The sequence below is a fragment of the Sorex fumeus genome, unplaced genomic scaffold (assembly GCF_029834395.1).
Source record: "Sorex fumeus unplaced genomic scaffold, SorFum_2.1 ptg000007l, whole genome shotgun sequence".
NCBI classification, from domain to species: domain Eukaryota; kingdom Metazoa; phylum Chordata; class Mammalia; order Eulipotyphla; family Soricidae; genus Sorex; species Sorex fumeus.
In genome coordinates, this window is record NW_026606064.1 from 29,428,622 (window position 1) to 29,454,259 (window position 25,638).

At 35.7% G+C, this 25,638-nt stretch overlaps 1 protein-coding gene across 1 annotated transcript in view; it reads right to left on the bottom strand.

Annotated features, from left to right (window-relative positions):
* Positions 1-25,638, bottom strand: part of ANO3 (anoctamin 3) — a 245,243-nt gene that overhangs the window by 180,528 nt on the left and 39,077 nt on the right. The window contains exons 2-3 of the mRNA XM_056136902.1: positions 6,773-6,967; positions 5,077-5,148 (exon numbers count right to left, since the gene is read on the bottom strand). Coding sequence (XP_055992877.1) covers positions 5,077-5,148; positions 6,773-6,967 — 267 coding nt within the window. The remainder of the gene's footprint in view (positions 1-5,076; positions 5,149-6,772; positions 6,968-25,638) is intronic.

A 25,638-nucleotide genomic window follows, 5' to 3' on the forward strand; every position in this document is an offset into this window, starting at 1 on the left:
TTAATAACATGCCACCGTCACACAGCTGAGAAAACATTTTGCCCACAGTATATAGCACATAACTTTAAATAACCCTAGTGGAAATTTCCTATTTTGATAAACAGAACAGAGCCAGGCAAGTGGGCAGACAGGCACTTAGGCGTGGAGGTGAAGGAGGGAGGAGCTGATGTGGGATGCTTAACAAGTTTGGAGCTGATATGGGCTGATGTGGGATGCTTAACAAGTTTGGAGCATACACCCAAGATGTGATGTAAAAAAAGAAGTTACTGCGTCAAAGTTACTGTGTCTCTAGCCCTTTTGCCAGCCCCCAAAGCAGGAAGACTGGACCCCAGACAGAGACAACTTTGCAGAATTTTACAGGATTTTGCAGGAACTGTTGCACTGTAGCACTGTCATCCTGTTGTTCATCGATTTTGCTCAAGCGGGCACCAGTAACGTCTCCATTGTGAGACTTGCTGTTACTGTTTTGGGCATATTGAATACTCCATGGGGAGCTTGCCAGGCTCTGCTGTGCAGGCAGGATATTCTTACTAGCTTGCCGGGCTCTCTGAGAGGGACGGAGGAATCGAACCCAGGTCAGCCGCATGCAAGGCAAACGCCCTACCCACTGTGCAATCCCTCCAACCCTTTACAGGAAGTGAAGACTGATAATACCCTGAAGGGAAAGAACCCAAACCCAAAAGGCTGGATCCCCTTGGGATAGAAGCTTCAGGTAAGAACAGAATGCCTGATAAGAATACCAGAGGCTCATCAAAGTTCCAAGTCCTTCCCAGCTGACTAACCCCCTAGCCAGAATTCTTCTCTTATGCCGAGACCTCTAATCAAGGGAAATCACAAATCACAAATCATCCTGTTATTCGTCGATTGCCTCGAGCAGGCCCCAGTAAAGTCTCTTTCATCCTAGCCCTGAGATTATATTCAAGGCTCTTTAGGAGAGTGAGACCCATCATTGTTACTGTATTTGGCATATTGGGTACGCCAAGGGGAGTTTGCCAGACTCTGCCCTGTGGGCAGGCTACATTCAGTAGCCTGCCAGTTTGTCCAAAGTAGGAGTGCGATAAGAAGATGTCATAATAAGATGTCCCGGTTCCAGGAGCTGGTTTTTATAGTCTCTGAGTCTTGGTCGTTGATGGGATTACACGGCGCCAGGGGGCCAGTTGGTGGGTGTGACCCCCGCCTACTGGAATTTGGAGGATCTGGGTGGAGGATGCTCGGCCCCAATTTGAGTAGGCTTGGAGATCTCGGCCCCGGAACCCGCGTGGCTTTGTCCCTCTGCCAGTACCTTCGTGTGTGCGGAGAGTGGTCTCAGCATGGTGGTGGCTGGTCCTGGAGGTCTTCGGCTGCTGGAGCCCTGGTCGGGGCGGGGAGGAAAGCTCAACCTGCTCCCCTCCAAGGGGCCCCAGAGAAGACAGCCAGTAACGTCTCTTTCATCCTAGCCCTGAGATTATATTCAAGGCTCTTTAGGAGAATGAGACCCATCATTGTTACTGGTATTTGGCATATTGGGTACGCCACGGGGAGTTTGCCAGACTCTGCCATGTGGGCAGGCTACATTCAGTAGCCAGCCAGTTTGTCCAAAGTAGGAATGAGATAGTAAGATGTCATAATAAGATGTCGCGCAGCCACAAATGCGGCCGCGCGGTTCCGGGAGCTGGTTTTTATAGCCCGGTGGTGACGGAGCAACTGCAGTCTCATGGGAATGGGGGCAGTACCAGCACATCCTTCACGCCCTACTGATGTCATAAGTTACCCCCCACGAGCGGCTCTTTGGCACGGCCATAACACCAGACACACGGAAACCAATCTCATAATTAGCTGGCTCTTTGCAGAAATCCAAAATCGTGGCCATGTGACATTATGTGATTCTCATAACCAGCTATAGAAATTCTAAACAACAATGTTGCATAATGTCGAAACAATGAATGTAATCAATGTAGAGAAGAGTTAAGTAGAAATCATCTGCCTCACAGGCATTTGGAGGGGTGGAAGGGGGGTATACTGGGGTTCTTGGTGGTGAAAAATGAGTACTGGTGAAGGGAAAGGTGTTTGATCATTGTATGACCGAGACTTAAACCTGAAAGCTTAGTAACTTTTCCCACAGTGATTCAATAAATAAATATAAAAATAAATAAATAAATAAATAAATAAAATTAAGGTGGAGTTCATGCCCAATTCAATCAGCTAATCAGAGGCTGAATAAATAGTAGTACTCCTACAAAAAAAAAAAAACAACACAAATAATCTCACCACATAGATATAGACAGTATTAATGGATCTATTGGCATGTTTCCTTCTAGTTTTCTAATGTATTTTTAACTAAAGTGAGAAGACATCTAGATTTATATTTATTTACCCCACTTAGAACTGTGCCAGTAAATACTCAATGATATTATTTATTAATGACTGTGTTTTCTAGCATTAAAATTTTTTATAACTTAACTCCCCTCCTATTATTAGAATATTCAATTTTCTTCTCTACCCAAGTATCATAACTATTTACAAAGATATGAGAAAACAAAATGTATTTGCTTCATATATTACTTTCACAGGTAGCTTTTTTTTCTTTAAATGTAGAATTAGGTTTTGGGTTCCTCGCAGAGATGTACTGTTTGACTTGTTGGATCCATACTTTTATACATCTTATCAAATAATCATTCATATTAATTGATTGGGCTGGAACGATAGCACAGTGGTAGGGTGTTTGCCTTGCACGCAGCCAACATGGCCGACCCAAGTTCGATTCCTCTGCCCCTCTCGGAGAGCCCGGCAAGCTACCGAGAGTATCTCGCCCGCATGGCAGAGCCTGGCAAGCTCCCCGTGACGTATTCGATATGCCAAACACAGTAACAACAAAGTCTCCAATGGAGACATTACTGATCCCACTCGAGCAAATCTATGAACAACGGGAGGATAGTGACAGTGATCAATTGATTCATAAAGAAGCAGATTTAAATATTATGGCATTTTTATATTGTTTCTTTCCTGAACACACTGTCACTGTCCTTCCTCTGTTCATAGATTTGCTTGGGCGGGCCCAGTAACGTCTCCACTGTGACACTTGTTACTGTGTTTGACATATGGAATACATCAAGGGGAGCTTGTCAGGTTTTGCCGAGTGGGTGAGATACTCTCAGTAGCTTGCTGGGCTCTCCGAGAGGGGCACAGGAATCGAACCTGGGTTGGCCGGGTTCGTTGCGTGCAAGGCAAACGTGCTACCCACTGCGCAATAGCATGAATCTTTCGCCTGGACACACATTGTATGACAAATTTTAAAAAATAAAATATACAACTGTTTTTTAGAAGATAGCATTTTGAAAGAAAAATGTGATTGTTGAAGTAGGTTAGCCTAGCATTTGTGTGATGTGGGGGAAAGGGGAATCTTGCTAAATCTTAGAGATTTTTAGATTCAAAGATGACAGATTTACAAATAAGTAGACTAAGGAAAAAAAGATAAAAATTTAAAGAGACTGAAGGTTTAACAACAAAACAAAAAAATAACAATAATAATAATAAAACACCAATAAAAGAGAAAAATATTAACTTGTTTTAAAGAAAATTCAAAGTACAAGAATAGTAAGCCTGAAAATTTGCACTTCAAATTGCAGCTTGTGATCTGACCTTGAGTGGGTCATCTAACTAAGGATTTCTTAAACTTTTACCATTTTTAACTCCTTTTCACTGAGAATTTTCAGCGCAATTCTAAAACTAAAATTATTAATATGTCCTACAGCCTCTATATTCAGTTATGCAAATCTTTATGGTGTCTTAGCTCAGTTTCAAAAGCTAAGATTCAAGCAGTTACTAACTACTGACTCTAATAAAGAATTTATATTTCAATAAATTGACTATACATAATACTATAGGTCAGTCTTCCAGCTCTTCTACTCTTAAATAAAAATAAATTATCAAAGACATCAGCAATTTTCTGAATTTCTAAACCTAAAATAATAATACTGATAGTAAAAAAAATATGGGAATATATATTTAAATTTAAATAATAAAAATATATGATCATAGATATTATTAGAGCAGAGATATTATATTCATGAAATTAATAAAAGATGCCCCCAAAAGTTATATTGAGAAAAACAATTTTCTAAAACTGTTCCTACTCTCCTTTCCCCTACTAGCCCTGCTCTTGCACAGATGAAAGGCAGTTCAAAGGGAAGTACTGAATTTTTTTAGAACTAAGAAGTTTTTTAAAAAGAAACAGAATATAGAGAAAATGTCTTAATTTTAGTTAGGCTTTGAGACAGTGAAAAAGAAAACAAAAATGGGCAATTTTCTATAAAAATTTTAAGAATTGGAAAAAAGATGCATGAAAATTACATAGATCAACACACACACACACACACACACACACACACACACACACACACACACACCCCTAATGTATTATTTTATAATACCAAAGTAAAGGTAATGTAAATGTACAGATAAGAAAAAAATCAGCACTAAAGGAATAAGAATCCAAAAGTAATGGGTACTAGCACTAGGATATAAAGAATATCTTAGTTAGAAGAGATACACAGCAGGTATTAAATGATTTTAAAATGTCTGGTATCATTCTGAAATAGTTTAAGAATAAGTAAATATAATACAATTATATGACAAATATAGAATATTAATAATTGGGGGATCTGAGAGAAGGGTCCACCAAAGAAGTACATATTATTCTTGCAACTTTTCTCTTTGAAATTATTTTAAACATAATAGTTTATGAAAAAGAAAAAAATGAAATGTTATAGAAATGACTTAAATTATCTAAGTTAGAACATCTAGAAAAAGAATAATGCTTGAATTTGATGTCTCAGCAATACTTAAGTGCATTTATTTAAAGAAAATTGAAATAAATTATCAAAAATAAATCAGAAATTGCTGGATTTTTTTAGGTAAAAAATTTTCTGAATTATAAATATCAAATTTCAAACTACACAAGAAATACCTTTAATAGTTTATAAGTATCTTGTACTCACCCATAAAATATTTTTCAAGAAAATAATGCTCTGATTTGAAGAAAATATCACATATTTAGGAAAGAGAAAAGAAGAAAAAAATTATTAGGAATCAACTTACCCAAGCAAAAATCACTGAGGCTAGCAAAAGAACACTTGAGTTCAGAATCCTTTTTATTCTCCTCAGCATGAACTGAAATAGATAAATAAATTAAAATAAGTAATTTTGTAAAGGTAAAGGCCCTCCCGTTGATCATCGATTTGCTCGAGCGGGCCCAGTAACGTCTCCATTGGAGACTCTGTTGTTACTGTGTTTGGCATATCGAATACTCTCGGTAGCTTGCCGGGCTCTCCGAGAGGGGTGGAGGAATCGAACTCGGGTCGGCCATGTTGGCCGCTTGTAGTGTGGGAAAAAACAACATAAAATGACTATGATAGACTGGAGCTTGTATAGTGAGTAAGGAACTTGGTTTGCACAAATCCAACCCCATTTGACCCTGGCACCCAATACGTTCCCCCAAGCTCCATCAGGAATGATCCCTGAGCAAAGGGCCAGAAGTAAGCCCTGAACACAGCTTTACATGTCCCCAAATAAAAAATAAACATGAAAAAATAAAAAAGATTATGAGTGATGCCCAAATGATGGTTAAGCATGGATAAATTTTAAGTTAATAACTAAAAGTCATTAAAAATGTCATTTAGTAAGGACACAGATATCTATATAATATTTATTATTTTCTTTTTGGGGGAGAGGTCATACCCGGTGATGCACAGGGGTTATTCGTGGCTCTGCACTCAGGAATTACCCTTGGCGGTGCTCAAGGGACCATATGGGATGCTGGGATTCAAACCCAGGTTGGCCGCATGTGTAATATTTAAAACTTTTATTTACTTAAGCATTTTTTATTTGACATGTTTAGATACAATTTATAACAGGCAGTAATTTCATGATATTACTGAAAAGAGACTCTTGGTCTTTTTCTTTTTCTTTTCTTTTCTTTGATTTCTGGAACATGTTTGACAGTGCTCAGGACTTACTCCTGACTCTGTACTCAGGGGCCAATTCCGGCAGTCACTCCTCAGCTATTGCATGCAGTTTCAGGAATCCAACCAGAATTGTCTTCACGTAAAGCAAGAAAATGAACTCTTGCAGAATCTCAGGGTTAGGAAAGCATTCTTTTTAGGCATGGGAAAACATATCCATTCAATGAATGACAGGAGCCTGGTTCTACTTTGACTTTAAACAACTGTAAAAAAGCAACTGTCTGGTGTATAGTGCTATGTGTTAAAATTGGAAACATTTTGGAGGAGTTTTTAAGAACCATCTTCTATTTTCAGTATTGCATCTAGACCTGTCTGACACTTTGTTTTACTCATTTGTATTACCTAAAATTTCAATGTCAACATTGTCTGGCAACTCATTAATCACATCTTTGTGCAATCAGATCTTCACTGCTTTATTATTATTATTTCAAATGTTGGTCTATCTTGTTAGGAAACTGATAGTCTACCCAATTACTAGTTATAAGTTCTCACCAGAATTGGGGAAGAGCCAGTGATTCAGTTGCCAGTCATTTTCCATTGCCAACAGTAAGTATTAGGTTCAAGTATGCATGGAGTTTGCTACCTATGAGGTAAGGAAGCAAAGCAATCCTGAACTACCAAATTACCATTTATACTGTCCTGGGGTATTGTTGTCCTATGTCCACTTCCATCCCAAAGATATACACAAATCCTGTCGAGATGACTTAATAAAGGAAAACTGCTTAGGAGACACTCTTTGTAAGTTGAAGAAGAAAACAGGAAGAGTTGCTCACCTTGTTCTGCTTTGTCAGCAGAAATTGAAGTAACAGAAGTGGGAACCTGAGATTCACTTTCTGTTGACTGAAAGAGCGAGGTGGACTGGCTCAAGCTCTTTGAGTAAGCATAACTCTGGGCAAGGCAAGGTAAGGATCTCCGAGAAGGTTTTAATGAAGTTTCCTTTGCTATCTCACTCTTACTTATATTCATACCTGCAAATCCAAAATGACGAGTTTTAGCAATAAGCAACAATCAGAAGTCACAATTTTTAACTCTTGTCATGGTTGTTGCAGGAAATATTGTTAAAAATTCTCACCTAGGAATTAGAATTAATTAAGTCAGTTTTGTTAATATCTTATCAGGAAATGTGAGATTTTTCTCACAAGGTTCTGAGAAATCAACAGATTAAAGTATAAAACACACAGTTCAGACACTTCTTTCAGTTAAAATTCTCACCATTTTTGTTAATTACCATAAACAGACAAAAATGCCTCTCCCCTTAAATCATTTGGGCAAATATTAGACTGATTTGGGTTGTTTTTAGATAAATTTAACCATTGAGGTTATGAGGAGTAAAATAAATAAAACATACAAATGTTCAAATATACTTCTAAATCTTCATTATGTATGCTCTTCTCTTATACATAACACCCTACAGGTTATCATTACAGTGTTCAACTAGAATTCAATGGATAATAACTGGGTGTTCTGTGTAGGTGTCTACTGACATTGGTTATATAGTGGTGAGCAAAGTCGACATATATAATTTTAGCCCTATGGGACTAATAGTGGAGAAAATGCCAAAACAAATACACTTCAATACACAAAATGCCAACATGCTATGAAACTCAGGAGAATTAAAAAGATGAAGTTCTTTTAAAAGGTGTAGAGACAGTTTTCCCCTGAAGTATTGATTGCTAAATGTGAGAAATTGCATATAGAGAAATGTTATTTTGTGTTTGTTTTGATATTCTGTTAGGGTTTTTTTTTAGGCAGAAATGAAAGCATGCACGAATGCCCTGGAGGAAGACAATTGCAATTAATTACAGAAATCTTAAAAAGTGTTTTTAGTGTAACAAGCAGAGAAGGCACAAAGGAGATATTTCTGATGCCTAGGTGATGATAAATAGTAGCTAATTCTCATTACAATGTTATTATATGTGTACATATTTCCATTTATCCTTTGTTTTCATAAATATATTTGCCTATATCCTATTGTTGTACAATTTCATTTACAAATTTCTAAAATATGTTTAAGCATGGGAAATGAATGAAGAGGTTAAGAAATCTACCTATGTTTTAAAAATCTACTAATTCCAGATTATTCATCTAGAAACTGATAGGACTGGATTTCAAAATTACAGCTACTGGATTCCAAAGCTCATGATCTTTTCAGAATGTTCCATGGCTCCTCATGAACTTCCATCCTGGAAGGTTCATTGCCATGGTTTCACTTGATATAAATACCAAATTTTAAGCAGAGAGATCTAAATGTAGAAACCACAGAGCTAAAGCAAATCTCAGAACCTATAATAATTCTAAATTCACAATGTCAGGAAAATGTGCAAAATATTTCAATAAAAAAATGAATCTGTGCTGCTCAGTGTATATTCACTGGAAGAATATATGTACCTAACATATAAGACATACTTAGGCTGATTCACAGAACATATAAGTAATAATATAATCTTTTTTTTTGGTTTGTTTTTATTTGGGAGCACAAAGGAGATAGTGCTTAGGGCTTACTCCTGGCTCTGTACAAAGGGATCACTCCTGCAGGTCATAAGGAACATTATGTGGTGCTGAGGACCTAATCTGGGTCAGTGACATACAAGGCAAATATTTACCCAGTATATTGTCTCTCTAACCCTTGCCATCTATCTTTAATGCAGTTCTTTCTTATTTCCTGAGCCATTTTGTTAAAGCCATGCTATAGATCATTTTTGCTATAAACCAATATGTTCTACTTTGAAACAATGTTATGTTAAAGTTCCAAAGAGTTTAAATTTCTTTTCAAATTTCCACTCTGAATGACAAAATATTTTGCTTGGTTTAACAGCAGTATCTATTCTATTCATAAAGATGATAAATATTAACCACTACAGAGGATAGTTCTTACTTTCCTTCTATATGCTAAAGTTCTATTTCCTCATATGACTTTACCTGGTACTCCAAAATAATACTTGGTAAGTACCATTTAAACAAATAATAATAAAAGATACAGTAGCATAACTGTTTTAGTAAGAATATGTAGCTCCTGAGCTCACTGATAAGTTTTTAGGACTATAGGAAGTGTAACATTTATCATATTTAGATAAAAATTAGTACCGGTTTTCACAACACCCAAAAGGAGAGAGAGAACAAAAGGGAATGCCCTGCCACAGAGGCAGGATGGGATGGGGAGATGGGGGGTGGGAGGGATCCTGGGACCCGTGGTGGTGGAAAATGGGCACTGGTGGAGGGATGGGTGTTTGATCATTGTATAATTGAAACCCAAGACAAAAAATTGTAAATCTACAACTGTACCTCATGGTGTTTCACTAATAAAATTTTTTTAAAAAATTAGTACTGGTTTCAACTATGTAAAGAACAATCTCTAAATTTTCCATATCTTACACCATTTAATACTATTAGAGATCTTCACTTGGGTAAAGATAAAGGCCTATAAGATACATTTACAAATACGATATCTTCTAGAAATGTAATGGAATCATGTAAGATATCTGACTTCAAAAGAGGAAAGCTGTTGTTAAGATACCATTTAATTCACTCTTTAGCTCCTGAGTTACTCTTGCCTCAATCTAACTAAAGCAAAATATATTTAGGTAGCACTCATCTTTATCATGCTCAAGTTCAGCCACATAAAATAGTTTATGACTCTGTTTTGTGGCAAAAATGTGTTACCATAGTGGTACTGATTATTTTCTAGCATTACTGATATATTTCAAAATCCTAATACATCATTATTATTCCCTCAGTTCTCAAAAATTTAAAATTATATAAATGAAACATTTAAATACCCTGATATTATCATTACAAAAATCGCATTGATAATGTTTGTATCATACTCAATGTACTTCATACTGTGTGTGTGTGTGTGTGTGTGTGTGTTTAAAGCCTTAAACTGGAACTCCAGTTGACTTCGTATGCTCATGGATAGCTATTACCAGTGGGAAAAAGTTTTGGGTTTGGATTAGGACATGATACTTTTAGTTTATAATATTCTTGATAAACTGCTAAGTTAATAGTGTGTTTAGATTATTTTAATATGAAGAACTCAAAAATAACATTTGAATATTGGCTGAAGTAATAAACCCAATAAGAAAGCCTGAATTAGACTGTGTCTCAGGGAGAAAAAAAAATGCTCAATGGAAGGACTCCTACCTCCTACTATATATCTCAAGTTAAATGATGGTATTTTGGAAAGCTAAAATCTTTGTCAAATTTCTGCAATGCACACAAATTATTGGTAAAACCCAATAATTTAACTGAAAACAATTTTGTTGACGTGTAGAAGTTTGAAACCAAAGAGAAGCATAAGTAATCAACCTTTACTGTATCGGGACACAAACTGTTCTATATTTTCAGTCTTTCTTGAACATTTGTAACCACAGAACTTCCCCCTGCTTGCCACCTGCTACTAGACTTATGGGATTCCCCATATTTTGCCAAATGTCAGCAATTTATGCTTCTTCTTTTGAATAGATGTGAATATTTTAAAATGTTTTAAAATATTAAAAGATTTAAAGAGAGTATCCCACTCAACTAAAAAAATACAGAAAAAAGAATTGTTTTTTTAATTTCAAATGTTTAAAATGAAAAAAAAACTAGAAATCACTATGGTATTTTTTAAATGAGGCCTATTTAGGGACTGGAGAAATATTAATGCAGGCAGGGTGCTTTCCTTGCACATGGCTGATCTGGGTTCAATCCGTGGCACCACATATGGTCCACCAAGCCCTGCCAAGAGTGATGCCAGAGAACAGAACCCGGAGTGAGCCCTGAGTATCACTGGGTAAGGTCCACAAGCCTAAAAGTAACAAACAAAAAATACAGTCTAAGTACTCAAAACAGTACTCAACACAGAGTCAGCAGTAAGTCCTGAGCAACTCCAGGTATGACCCACCTCCCCCAAACATACACACACACACACACACACACACACACACACACACACACGAGTGAAAAGCTAAGTTTAACTAATTTAATGACATTAGCCCCATAATTGCCAAACCTATCAACTGAACTCAAGTCTACAGACTCTCCAAGTTATGTTTCTTTTGCTCTTCCACCTGTCTTACAAATACACATGAAGAAATATCTTTATTGTCTCTAAGGCAACCATGCAGATTTTTGTCTTCATGTATTCTACTTCCCTGGTAAAGAAGGCCTGAGGAGATTCTAGAATGCTGTTACTCTTGTTTCAAAGGTCTCTCTTCTCACCCTTGCTGCATTTGTCTCTCAAATGTACAAATAATTTTACATAGAGCATTGAGGCCAAGGACCTCCAATGGGAAACTGAATAAAACCTATGGCTTTTCTTTCTGAATGTGTCTCATGTCTTTGCAAAAGGATTTCATGAATCTATAGATTTTAATATTTGAAAATAGTCATTGTGGGTCAAACAAATTTTTGTCTTAGCACCAGAACTACTTACAAATCCTCAGAATTTGGGGCTGAAGCAACACTACAATAGGTCGAGCAACTTGTCTTTCATAAAGCTAACTGGATTTGATCCCATATGATCCCCAGAATCCCATAGGAGTGATCACCGAGCACAGAGCCAGAAGTAAGCCCTGAGCACTACAAGGTGTGGCCCAAAACCCAAAACTAAATAAATAAAACAGAATTCTCAAAATTCTATGCTAATATTCTATTTCAAGTTTCACAACATTATTGGATTTTTACCTATGAATAGAAATAATAACCTTTAAAAAATATTTAAAAAATTAAAAAATGCTTTGAAAGCAAATATTAAGTTGAGGAAATATTTGCATGATTTTCATCAAAACTATAAATGAAATTATTAATCTCAAGGTCAAGTTATAAAATTAATCTTCGTAAGAAATAAAATTACCACCCATTCTAAATGCCAAGCATTTTAATCATTACATCAAAGCTAAAACTGCAAAAATTAAGGAATAGTTCCTTTAATTCAGTCAAAGTTTAATGCCAAGAACTTCAAGGGAGTTTCATCACTTCCTAATTGTCTTCTAAAAGCTATCTGAATATAAATGTTCTAATCTTGTCACTATAGAATGAAGACTATATTTGAAATTGACAGACTGAAATGAAAAAGAATGCTTTCAAATCATTCATGTGCATATTCAACATCCAGCCTAAAGACAGAGGAAAAGAAAGCATGTGTCTTGGGTTATTTCTCTTGGTTTTTTAAGCATTACTGGTCCTTGGTAGGTTTTATTAGGTATGCCACAATAAAAAGATGCCCTAGTAGATTTTTTTCCATTCCATAAAATGGAAATTAGACAGATAAACAAAGAAAGCAGTGTCACTATTGACAATGAGGAAGATTAGTTGCAAAGAATGGTGAAATTGGATTTCCAAAGAACAGATTTCCATAGTCTTATTGAATTATTATTCTTTGTGAGCACAAACTGTAGCTGTGATTTCAAATACAGTGTTAAAATATTAGACTAATATTCTTTCTTTTGATTTTTCAACTGAATTCAATGAACTTTGACTTCAAAAAGTCAATGATGTAAACAGATGACTGTAGAATCAACTTAGGTTGAAAAACAACTAGAGGGTACAGCATAGAAATTCCGTAGCATCTTCAGTTAGGATTGAAAAACTCTGAGTGCAAACTTCTATGCAAATAATTATATTTAAATAGGACTAACCTTTGAAAGGACAATACCCAACATCCTTACAAAGTATCTAACCTAAGAATAAAACGGCCTCAGTGTAGGTCATGCATACCCCAATACCACAACCCTACTCTCACCAAATAATACTCACGTTGTCTCTTCCTTTAGCAGTGGCCTGTCCTACCTCCCCTCCCCTCCCCTCCCACCTTTCCCTCCCCTACCACCCATACCCTTTTTTTCCCCTTCTCCTTCTTACCTTCCCTCCCCTTCCTATTCTTTCCCTCCCATTTCCTTTTCCTTCTCTCTAAATTATGAATTATGGGCTGGAGCGATAGCACAGCGGGTAGGGCGTTCGCCTTACAAGCGGCCAACATGGCCGACCCGAGTTCGATTCCTCTGCCCCTCTCGGAGAGCCCGGCAAGCTACCGAGAGTATTCGATATGCCAGACACAGTAACAACAAAGTCTCCAATGGAGACGTTACTGGGCCCGCTCGAGCAAATCGACGATCAACGGGAGGGCCTTTAAATTATGAACAATTTCCCTAAAATCAGAACTTCTACATTTTGAACATTTCAAAGCTTGAGACTGCAGTACTCTATGGTTTTCAAAGGCTACATTGTATCTTTCTATGACACTAAAAATCTAGAGTCCTTTCTTCCAAAATTTGTTGTAGTTATTCTTAATTTTATTTAATCTATTTTCTGCTTTTTTCTTTTTATTAATTCTAGATTTACTATTTTATTTTCAACTAGTTCCTCCCTCACATTTTTTTTGAGGGAGGAGTTAGTTGAAAATACAATACTGTCAGTGCTATAGTTTTGTTTATATGGTATATGATGTCCCAATACCACATCCACTACCAGAGTGTCAGTGTCTCTCCATTGATGTCCCTAGGTCCCCTCCCACCAGTTTCTATACAGGTTTCCAATATGAAGCTGCCAATCAGTGCAAGGAGATTATACTCAAGTCAACACATTTTCATATGCTTAGAAGGAAACCGGTGTCTACAAATTTCCTTCACTAGCCTAACTCCTTTTCTTCTATTTTTGATAGAAAGGACAATAAAATTAAAAGATTGCATAAACATTATTTGCTTATGACATTATTTGCAGTCATATTATCACACCTTTCCAAAACTAAGAACTAAATTTTTTGAAAAAGTTCTCTATCAAAATATGAAGAAATTTATATTTATACATATGATTTAAATTACTATTTCCTTATTAAAATACTTCTACTAAAACTGAAAATATTAGATAATTACAAGGAATTTCAAGTCATGTCTAGATAACAATTTCACTATTTTTTAAAGTGAAATAGCATATTTACCTTTAAGTAGTCTTATTTAGGTAATAAAAAGTAAGCTTCACAATCTAGTCATGAATATAATTTCTTTAGTGATGAACCTATGAGAAAAGATTTACAGATGAGAAAAATGAAAGTCTACAAATATGGGGGATTCAACTTTGTACATTTCTCTTCATCTTTCCCTCTTTGTTTTATAAGCATAAAAGTAAATACAGGCAGTACTTGTTTGGAAACAGAGTCTATCGTTCCCATGGCATTGGAAAATGAGGCAAAAGTGTTCATTACATTCCCTTTAGTTTACATTCCCATTACAAGGTACAAAAAAATATTCTCTATTATGAATAGCTTGAAAAGAATCCCTCGCTTCTGAGATAATGATACTTTGACAGAAAATTCTTTCCCAGAAACTCATGAAGATTTTTCTCACTGTTCTAAGACATGAAGTTTGATAGGAAATCAAATGGAAATACAGACTTAATTCAGAGTAAAGGGAAATAAGAAGAATGAGAATTCTCTCACTTCTCTAGAGTTGAATAAACCTATAGTGCATACACAAACATGTCTATGTGAGTACGTTACTAGAGACCAAATCATTTATTTTAAATTTTCAGGATCCTAATCTGTTAAACTAAAAGTAATAAACGTGAATTTTATTGGAAATAGAATTACTGTGACCAGTAATTTATCATGTGATTCAGTCCTTTAAGTTTAAGGATCAAGATTGTTCAGTCCATTCCTAAGTAGCTTGCTCGTGCTTTACATTCACAAAACTGGTTGAAACAGTATAAAATATAAGCATATCTTGGCCGATCGTGATCCTCAAGATGCACCTTCACAACTAAAAATATTAAAAACTATATAAAGCATGTCTTATATGAAGAAAAATATCATTTCAATATTCTATAGTATATTATAAGCATGTTACCCATCAACATATATATGCAGATTATTACCCATGCCACTTTATGGTGCAGTTTAATGCTATTTATTTCTTAACCATGTACTTTGAGTCCACTGCTCTTGTTTGCTTGATATTATACTTTATTCATAGCTTTTTTATATGCTAGACACTATACTAAAACATTTAAAACATTATTTACAATCATATGAAGTGTATCATTATCTTCAACAAACAGGTGGAAAAAAATATAGGCTCAGATGTCTAAAATTAATTTCTTGAAGTCATATAGATCATTTATCTGTACACTGAACAACAGAGTTATATTTCTTCAATCCTATGAGACTGTCACAATAGCTTTTGATCTCTTTAAAGATTTTAATATTTACAAACTTAAAATATACTAAACATATAATTTGGACATGTTTATTATTGGAGATCATCTTAATATAAACAGATATAAAGACTGACTTTATGCCATTACTTTACAATTAAGGGTTCCCTAATTTTTAGGTTCAACCGTGCACATTGGGAAACACCTTATTCAAGTATCATATCTTAGAAAGTTTAAAGGAAAGTATATGAAGGGTTATAACATTATATGTAAAAGTTTATTCATTAAAAAAGTCAAGATAAGTCAAAATGTAATCTTTGAAAGGCCGATCGATATCAGCCAAAACAGTTTAATAATTAATGGCCCATTAATTTATAACATATAATTACAAATAATAAACAATGTGAAAAGGCAAAATATGTTGTGGGTTTCTTGGATTAGGAAAATGAACAGTTTAATGTACATAAGTTTAATGTACAATAAGTGCAGAAGTTGATAAATTCATGTAAGTATGTTAATGTCACTTGGTATTCATGTTGATTAAAGTTTCTTAATGAATTCCTGAATAATTTTTTTCTCTGGAATCATGCACTTGGTCAAACGCAAAATTGCATTAGGATGATCTATTTATTATATTTTAAAAATCAATTCCTCCGCCCCTCTCGGAGATCCCGGCAAGCTACCGAGAGTATTCAATATGCCAGACACAGTAACAACAAAAGTCTCCAATGGAGACGTTACTGGGCCCGCTCGAGCAAATCGACGATCAACGGGAGGGCCTTTACCTTTACCTTTACCTTTACCTTAAAAATCTAAAATGATTCCCTTTTCTTAAGATCTATTTATTTATGATAAAATACTTATTCTATGGTTGATATATCTCCAAATAGGATATTACTTTAACTGACAATAATTATTGAAAGCAGTAGGAATAATAAACACACTGGAAAAATTCTCAACCCTGTAGAGAATTTACATGCCCAACAGTTTTGCCATTGGCAAATATCTCTTTATCTGGACTACAGCTATTTATTAACATCAATAATCTCTTCTAGCTAGCAGCAGTTTAAAGTCAAGGTGCTCAATTCATCATGAAGTTTGCTGTATTATTGATGCCATGCACAAGATATTCTGCAGCACGATCTAGTGACTAAATAAAAAATGTTTTAACTTAAAGATATATTTTATAGACTAGAGACCAAACATGATTGCCACTCACTGCCTTTTTTGCAAACCACAACATCCAAAAGGAGAGAGAGAACTAAAGGGAATGCCCTGCCACAGATTCAGGGTGGGATGGGGAACATGGGGGGTGGGAGGGATACTGGGATTCATGGCAGTGGAAAATGGGCACTGGTGGAGGGATGGGTATTTGATCATTGTATAATTGAAACCCAAGCACAAAAAATTTGTAAGTCTACAACTGTACCTCATGGTGTCTCACTAATTAAAAAAAGATATTTTAATTTATTTCTATGTGAAAAATTTAGCAAACAGATGCTTTCTTTCACATTGAAGATTAGAGTATTTTCTTTATCTTCAACTCCAGAAAATATTATGTTAAGTCAGTAGATTTATCCTGCATTCACACAAATCCTATTAGAGACTCAGGAGCTCAAGTCCCAGGACAGAACAAAACTGCTTCTGACAACTTTCAGTATCCTAAATAGATTCTGTGCCCATCCTCCAAGCAATGAAAATTTCAACTGAATGTTCTCCACCAGACTTTTCAGCTCTGCTTAGTTTATGCCATTCCCCACTGTAAAACTGTCAATGGCTCCCTTAGGGCAACCAGTTACACATTCAGACATATCCAGCTGCCAAATTCTTTTTGTAGAACATAAATCTGTCTTTATAGGGTTTTCAGCATTGGTCTTTGTTATTTTCCTTCAGAAAAATTTTTAAAAAATCATAATCGTATTCTTTCTTACTTCCAGAAGGCTGGAGCGATAGAAGCGGTTAGGGCATTTGCCTCGCACAAGGCCTACCAGGTTTGATTCCTCCATCCCTCTCAGAGAGCCCAGCAAGCTACTGAGAGTATTCCACCCGCACGGTAAAGCCTGGAAAGCTTCCCGTGACATACTCGATATGCCAAAAACAGCAACAACAAGTCTCACAGTGGAGACATTACTGGTGCCCGCTCTAGCAAATTAATGAACAATGGGAGCACTACAGTGCTTACTTCCAGAAAGCTTTAACTTCTCCTATGAACCCTCTTTCTATAAAGACGTCATTTCTATAGTGCTTTTGGGAACGTTGCCAGTCAATGCCATTTGCTTTTATTTCCTAAGAAGGTGGTGTGATGCTTTTGGAATTCATTTAAGAATCAATCAATATTTTGCATTCAATTTTAGTGTTATATGTTGTCCAGTTATTGGTATTGCCAAAGAGAATTATCTTCAGATATTAGAACATACTTTCTGATCCCACCTTGATTGAAATGTTTCCTTGCTTATATTCTCATACAGAAGCATGTAACTCCATTGAAACTGAAGTTATCCCTATAATCACTGAATTATTGCTTGCATATCTGATACATCACAAGACTTCAGAACAATGACATGCTGTTTGTTCACAGTGATGTGATCAGACTGACACTGAGAGAACCACAATGCCTGACATATAATAGAAGTTCAATAAACACACCTAATAAATATAAGGACACATTCATTCAATGAAAACATAGGGACACTGAAATACAGAGTATTAGCCATTTAAATCTCTGTTTTCCTTTATAAGGGTCAAAATTGTTGTTCTTTTATAATGGTTTCCTAAAATTCATGGAAATATTGAATGTGACAGGAAATAGAAGAGTAATTCTGGATCAAGAGGTTTAAACTCATGGAGTAAATTTTTATGGCTTTACTCACTATAATTGAGAAAAATCATTTAATTACTCAGTCATATTAGCATCCAACCATATGGCTGCCTGACTCTAAGGGTTTAATATCAACATCTCCATTACTAGATCATTTTGCTAGAAGCAGAGAAAGACAGCAGGCATTTCTTAAATTGCTATCCTACTTCCACAATTTAATATTCATGCAAAGGCATAGACATGAAAAAGTTAAATGAATTTGTCTAAGAAAGTACCTCTCTAAACATATGAGACATATATTGCTTTCATGATAGCTTCAACCATGCTAAAATGAGAAATAGCATATTATTTCATTATACATATCTGAACACTCGAATGCACAAATTGATGCACTATTGTGACTCACCTAACTGCTGGCTGTGCCTCCAATGTCATTGTTAGTATATGAGGTACATATGGGAATTATAAGTTAAAGTTTTACTGCACACAGGACCAGTGTCATACACTGGCAGTGAATACATAATTTTATGTACATTTATTCTTAAAGGCAATGCCCACTGACTCCATTATAAACCTACTGTGGCTTATTTCAAAGCTTTTGTGATTGTTGAGCCATGTGCTATATAGTCTTTGTTCAAGAGATAATTTTTTAGGTATTAGATATCCCTGAATTATATAATTCTTACTTTACTTTACACATACTGAATAGTGGAGAAAATTTCAGAAGGGTTCAAAATCATTATACAAGAGGAAATTTTTATGCAAACCAGGGGAGGTTGCATAGGAGAGTTTGAATAGGCAGAGGGGGAGAAAGGCCTCCCAAAGGATGTGATTTCTAGCTGTCATTGAAGGGTAAGTGGGAAGTGACAAGATAAAATGGGAGAGAGGAGATCTCCAGATAGGTGGAAAGATAAAATTTCTTCTCATCTGGAGGTGAGGGGAAATTTTTATATTACTGGTAAATCACTGTATCACTGTATCACTGTCATCCTGTTGTTCATCGATTTACTCAACCAGGCACCAGTAACGTCTCCATTCATCCCAGCCCTGAGATTTTAGAACCCTCTCCTTACTCATATTTCCCAACTATTGGAGGCTCTTTCAGGGTCAGGGGAATGAGACCTGTTATTGTTACTGTTTTGGGCATATCAAATAAGTCGTGGGGAGCTTTCCAGGCTCTCCCATGTGGGCAGAATACTCTCAGTAGCTTTTACTGGTAAACAGAGAAGAAAATGAGATGGGCTTGAGAGTAGAATAAAGAAATGGGTACACAAGAAAAGTGGTAATCCTCTCTTAAATGGCAGCTTTCCTAGTGAGGAGCTAAGACTGTCTTAGGGGGAATGGGAGCCCATGCATGCTTTTGCAATGCATAGTGTCATGGTCTAATCTGTGTGGAAAATGCATGTAAGTAGGATTTGAATAAAATGTAGGAGAAAGTGAATAGTTTGCTTCACTTAACCAAGTGGGGGCTTTAACCTTCAGTTGAAGCTATGGGGCTACAGAAAAGTAGAAAGTAGAAAGATGAAAAAGAAACTTAGATAGTTAAGATTCCTAGGTCATGAAGTTTGATTGAAAACATTCACTTAACACTAAATGTAAAAGTGCACTTTTTCAGCACTAACAATAGCAGAGGGGTACCAAGAACAGAGGTTTGCCAAGTGGAGAAACCAACTGTAGTAAAAGAGAAAACATGTTGTTCAATTTGGGTTTGGAAAAATGCATGTGGGTGCCTGTAGATAATTCTGGTATTCTTGTACCTGGCCCAGATACAACATGGTTGGACACCGTCAACAAGACTGAACATGGTCCCCTGAGCCTTGCCAACTCTAACTTTGAAGTTCCCTAAGCATGGCTGGGACAGCCCAGGTAATCCCAGTACCACAGCGCCAGAGTATCATCACATTCCCTGGCTTTTGCACTGATTTGGTTTGCCAAGAATTGCCTGTGAGGCACTCTGGCCTCCTGAACACTGTTGTAAGCCCCTGGCCCACTCCTCCTCCTCCACAGTACACGGGACTTTCAGAGGCCAGAAATCAGTATATAGCATTTATACAAAAAAATTTTAAAAATACAGATAAATTAGCATTCATAATAACTTTAATGTACAAAATATGTGCAATCTGTAATTTTAAATAAGCTATAGGTTCATATGAACCCCAAAAGTTTATTGCCTAATGAAACTGACAGATTATGTATATTAAAGGAGGTTTTCTCAGACAAAATATTTACAAAATATCACTAAGATCAGGACCCAGATCTTGTCTAAATCTTTACTATTTAAATAAAGTTAAATACTCTATAGTTTGGGGATGCAAACTATAAATAAAGTTACATAATCTATAGTTTGGGGATGCATCTAAGAAGCACAACCCAATGGAAGGAAAAAAATTTCTTATACTCACAATTTCCCTAAAAATAAGCATGTGGTCCAGTTTGAAACCAAGTGAAAAGAATCATGACTTTTTTCTTTACCTTAGAAAGTATAAGATTTTCAGTGCTGGAGCAATAGCACAGTGGGTAGGGCATTTCCCTTGCATGTGGCTGACCCGAGTTTGATTCCCAGCATCATATGGTCCCCTGAGAACCGCCAGGGGTAATTCCTGAGTTCAGAGCCAGGAGTAACCCCTGTGCATTGCTGGGTGTAATCAAAAAAGAAAGAAAAAAAAGTAAAAGATTTTCTTTTAAACAATTAGGTGTGTGTTGTGCCATTGTATAATTGATGAGATTGCTACAGCAACCTTGTACTGATGGACAATAATCTAAGAACAAGAACAAGAATGTATAAGCACAGCTCAAACAGATATCATTTGGGTCCTAGTTGACAACATAGAACTGCTGAGTTAACACATGAAATGATCCTGATGGAGACCTAATCTAAAGCTGCTGACTATGTTGAAAAAAAAAAGGAAACGGTCCTACATATTTTAAATGTTTTGAATTAGGCTTTCTGATAATGTCAAATGAGAACTTACAATGGATGGCAATAGTATTAAAATAAGACTGTAAAAAGTAGAATTATACAAGTGACAAAGGTAGAATGGAGGCATTAGACTATGGTATATAGGTCAAATCAATTTGCCACATCATTTTGAAAATAAAGATTAATTGCTATATATCTATGGCATTGCTTAAACAATAACTATAGTATTTCATGATTGTCAGAGCTGAGGAGTGAAAACAAAGTTATCTAACTGGCAAAACCGTAAGTACCTACCACTTAGTCTTTTTTCACCTTCTCTCTTACAATTTGTATTGATTTATCATTTGCTTTTTATACTAGATAATTTCAAGATGTAATACCTTTATATGAGTATAAGATATATCATACCACTACCAATGTTCCAGGGCATTCTACAGTCATGATAGACTTCTCTCTTTCCACTCCTCGGACACCCATTTTCAATCCCCTCTGATAACTACCACAGTTTCCAGTGTGTAAAAATTAGTACTGTTTTTTATTTAGTCTGGTTTAGTTACTGTATTCTACATATAAATGTACCTTTCATGAAATAATCACTTTTCACTTACATTGTTTACTGTTATAGCATAATCAATTTAAGTTGCATACATTTTATTCTGTAAGACTCAATTTAATTTTTGTAACAGCAGATTGCTAGTCACTTACAGAAAAATGTTATGCCACACTCCATAGTAGAGCACAGGGCATTGGTGATACAATTATATAAGGTCTAAAAGATGGTAACACATGTTATGAGCTTGTGAAATATTCATTTAATTTGCGTCCAGTTCCCCAAGTGTGTGATATTGCAAAGAATAATAATTTTTAAAAAGATATAAGAATGCTTCCATAGGATAACTAATAATACTCATTTCTTTTAGTAAAGTTCTCCAAGAAAGTATATTTGAAGTAAGTTGTCTCATCAAAAAAAAAATCAGGAAAAAAGTAAAATATAGTTCTTGTTAGGACATATTATGCATCATTCTATTAAAAGAAAAGATGCTTTGATGACTTCTTACTCTAAAAAAATTAACTTTCCATTTTATACTAAACTGGAGCGATAACACATCGGTAGGGTGTTTGCCTTGCACGCAGCCAACATGGCCGACCCGAGTTCGATTCCTCCACCCCTCTCAGAAAGCCCGGCAAGCTACAGAGAGTATCTCGCCCACACAGCAGAGCCTGGCAAGTCACCCGTGATGTATTCGATATGCCAAACACAGTAACAACAAAATCTTCAATGGAGACGTTACTGGGCCCGCTCGAGCAAATGGATGAACAACGGGAGGGCCTTTACTTTACTTTACTTAGTGAAATAACAATAAACTATTATTTAAGAAATAATTTCTTAAATTTTATATATATATATTTGGACAAGAAATATATATTTGAACAAGAAAGCTCTCCAAGTACAGAGAAATACAGGCCTTTCTTGAGACATGTAAATTTCATAATATGTAAGAGCACCATGATTCTCACTATTGCTACTAATGCATGGGCTGCACAGGAAAGAGATCACCAGGGCCATACTACATTATATTGTAACTAAATGCTACAAAACCTAAAATCTATGTCACTTAAAATGAGTTTGCTTGATATTAAGGTCATCCTTATCTTTGTGAATTTAGTACACCAGGAAATGGGATATCTACTATGTACTTTTCCCAGTAAGATCTCAGAGTCAGTTATCTCCGGTATGATGATGAAAGAAAACAAAAATGAATAGAGAACAATAAATAGTGGGGAAAATTTTTGAAATTTGACTAGGGACTGCCCCATGATTGATTGATCCCATTCTATTCTATAATGAAGAATTCTCATTTTTCCTCTTTAAAGAATTACTTGAAGCCCCATCTCAATTATTACGTGCATTTTATTTTTAGTCAGTTTTCTGGAAATGGTCATTTTCTCCAGATAACCTACTCCTTCTATAACATTAAAAGTAGAGGTATTATATTTTAGCCATGCAAACAAATCCACATTTTCTAAAGACAAAAGCAATATGATCCAGAAATACTTGTCTTTATAATGAAAATAGTTCACAAAATAAACTTATTTTTTCTTTTATTTAGGGTTTGTGAAGTAGCCTATGCACACTGTACAAAGGATAAAGTATTCAGTAATGTAATACACATAATTGGGTGTGTAAATCAACTATAGAACACTTCCTTCAATGTGTGAGGCCTTGAATTTAACCTCTAGCATTGATGTTTGTGTGGGAAGAGAAAATTACAGCACCATAATATAGAAATATATAGAGGTTATGGTTGATATTATTTAGTAAAAATAGATCATTTTACTTACTATTAGAAAGTTCCATTTGTTTTCTTTAATATATACACAAAAGCATATTAAGTATGTGTGTGTAATCTCCATTTAACATCAAATACTTGTTCACTCATTGTTCTTAAGAGATTTTCATAATATACACAATATTTCACTTCCTCAAATAATATAAGAACTCATAATAATAACTATAAACAAGTTCTTCTATGAATACATAATATAACCTATTGCAAATCTGAACCTGCCCAAAGATACAAATACCTAACAGGTTCCCCTACAGAAAGCAAATGAATATATAAACAAAAGAAATATATTGAAGAATATTGAATGCAAAGCAACAAAAATAATAGCATGTAAATATTTATGTTTATTGTTGAAACTATCAAATATATATCAATGGTCAAGGACCAGAAGATAAGAAAAATAAATGTACCAACATCTATTATGGAGGGTTTTCATTCCAACATGGTATTTAATAATATTTCACTAAATGGGCTGGAGTGATAGCCCAGTGGTTAGGGTGTTTGCCTTGCACGCAGCCGACCCGGCCAACCCAGGTTCAATTCCTCTGTCCCTCTCGGAGAGCCTGGCAAGCTACTGAGATTATCTCGCCCACATGGCAAAGCCTGGCAAGCTCCCCGTGACATATTCGATATGCCAAACACAATAACAACAAGTCTCACAATGGAGACGTTACTGGGCCCACTTAAGCAAATCGATGAACAATGGGAGGACAGTGCTACAGTGCTATATTTTAAATAAACAGAAATAAAAATTGGAAGTTGTTGGGATCAGAGAGATAGCACAGTAAATAGGGTGCTTGCCTTGCATGTGGCTGACTGAGGTTTTACCTTGGCACCCCATGCAGTCCCCCAAGCATCACCAGGAGTGATTCCTGAGTATAAAGCCAGGAGTAACCCCAAGCATCACTGGATGTGGCAAAGAAACAAACAAACAGTCAAATAATAATCAGGAGTTTTTCAGGATGACATTTTCTTTCATAGACTAATATTTTGGCAGCCATGTCCTTTATACAATGAACCTGCTTTACTAGCTATCTGATTGTTGAAAGCTCCTTAGCTTGAAGATTTAATTATATAAATGTCCTGATTTTCCATTGGACATAGTATCATAAACCAGTTCTGATATATTCGGAAACCAATTATCCCAATAACCTTATATATTAAGAAAGATTTCCTCAAATCTTTAACTAATGCCACAGTTTAGGAGCACAATAACATAACCACCTCTGCTTTGTAGAATTACTCCATTTGGAAACAGATTTTATCACAATGTTACTATTCTATCAAAAAGTATAAAGCAATAAAGACAAATGCATAACTTAATATTTAAGAAAGCACTGAATTTATGTATTTGTGTGTATATATGTGTGCTTGGAAAATTTTAAAGCATTTTACCCTAATTATTTATTCATCATTGGTGCACAACATTATAGAATTTCAGGGGTATAGATCAATATGTGTTTACAAATAGGACTTCTCACACCCATCACCAAAGCTCCTGTGGCTTCCCATTAGCACAAAAGATATCTCAATGCAGTCTATCACTCTCATTTCCCTGCATGGAAATGCCCACAGTTTTCATCAAATTTAGAATTTAGTTTTGTTGCATATAACCAGTTCATTCAGACTATTTTTTGTAGAGTGAAACTATCTGGTAATAATTCTTCACTTCCTGATTTCACTTAACATATTCACCTTACAATCTATCTATTTTGTACTAGATGATAGTTTTATCTTTTAAAAGACAAAATAGTTCCTATAACCTATATAAAAGAAAAAATATATAAGGGATGGCCTTACCGATCAGAAAAACTGCCATCAGAAAATTTTTAAGAGATATGTCTGGGGGATAGAATGGGTCATGGTAGATACTACTGGGCATCAAATCCTAAAATCCTATACTTTATACTTTGATACGAAGAATAACTATAAGATATAAGCAAAAGACAAACTCACCAGCAGGCATCCTCTTGGTGAACTCACAGCTTGAATTGTGGATGCCATATTGGACTCTTTTGAAACATATCCTGAGGGTAAATTCCTGAGCTGAGCTCCACCTCTCCCTAGATAATAGTGGAGCAATCTTGAGACTGCACTGGTTGCTTAAATTAGCTATACAGAGACCCAGCTCTTCTAGTTCCAAAACTGACCACTATTATGCTAGAAGACCACCATTAAAGTCAGAAAACACCTTCTGGACTTTGCAAAGTAGAAAATGTTAGCAAATATTATGTTCCAATTTAGCTCTGAAGGTTTGAATCGGAGCCTCAGATGAAGCCTCAGTTTCCTCTTCAGCTCATCCCACACACAAAGGATGCCTTGTCATTATCAGGCCCCTGTAATTCCAGTATGGCAGCCAGGGAGTTCCCAGATTCTAGTGACCTTAATTCACTAATTGCCACTCAAGCTTACTGTCCCTATGCTTGG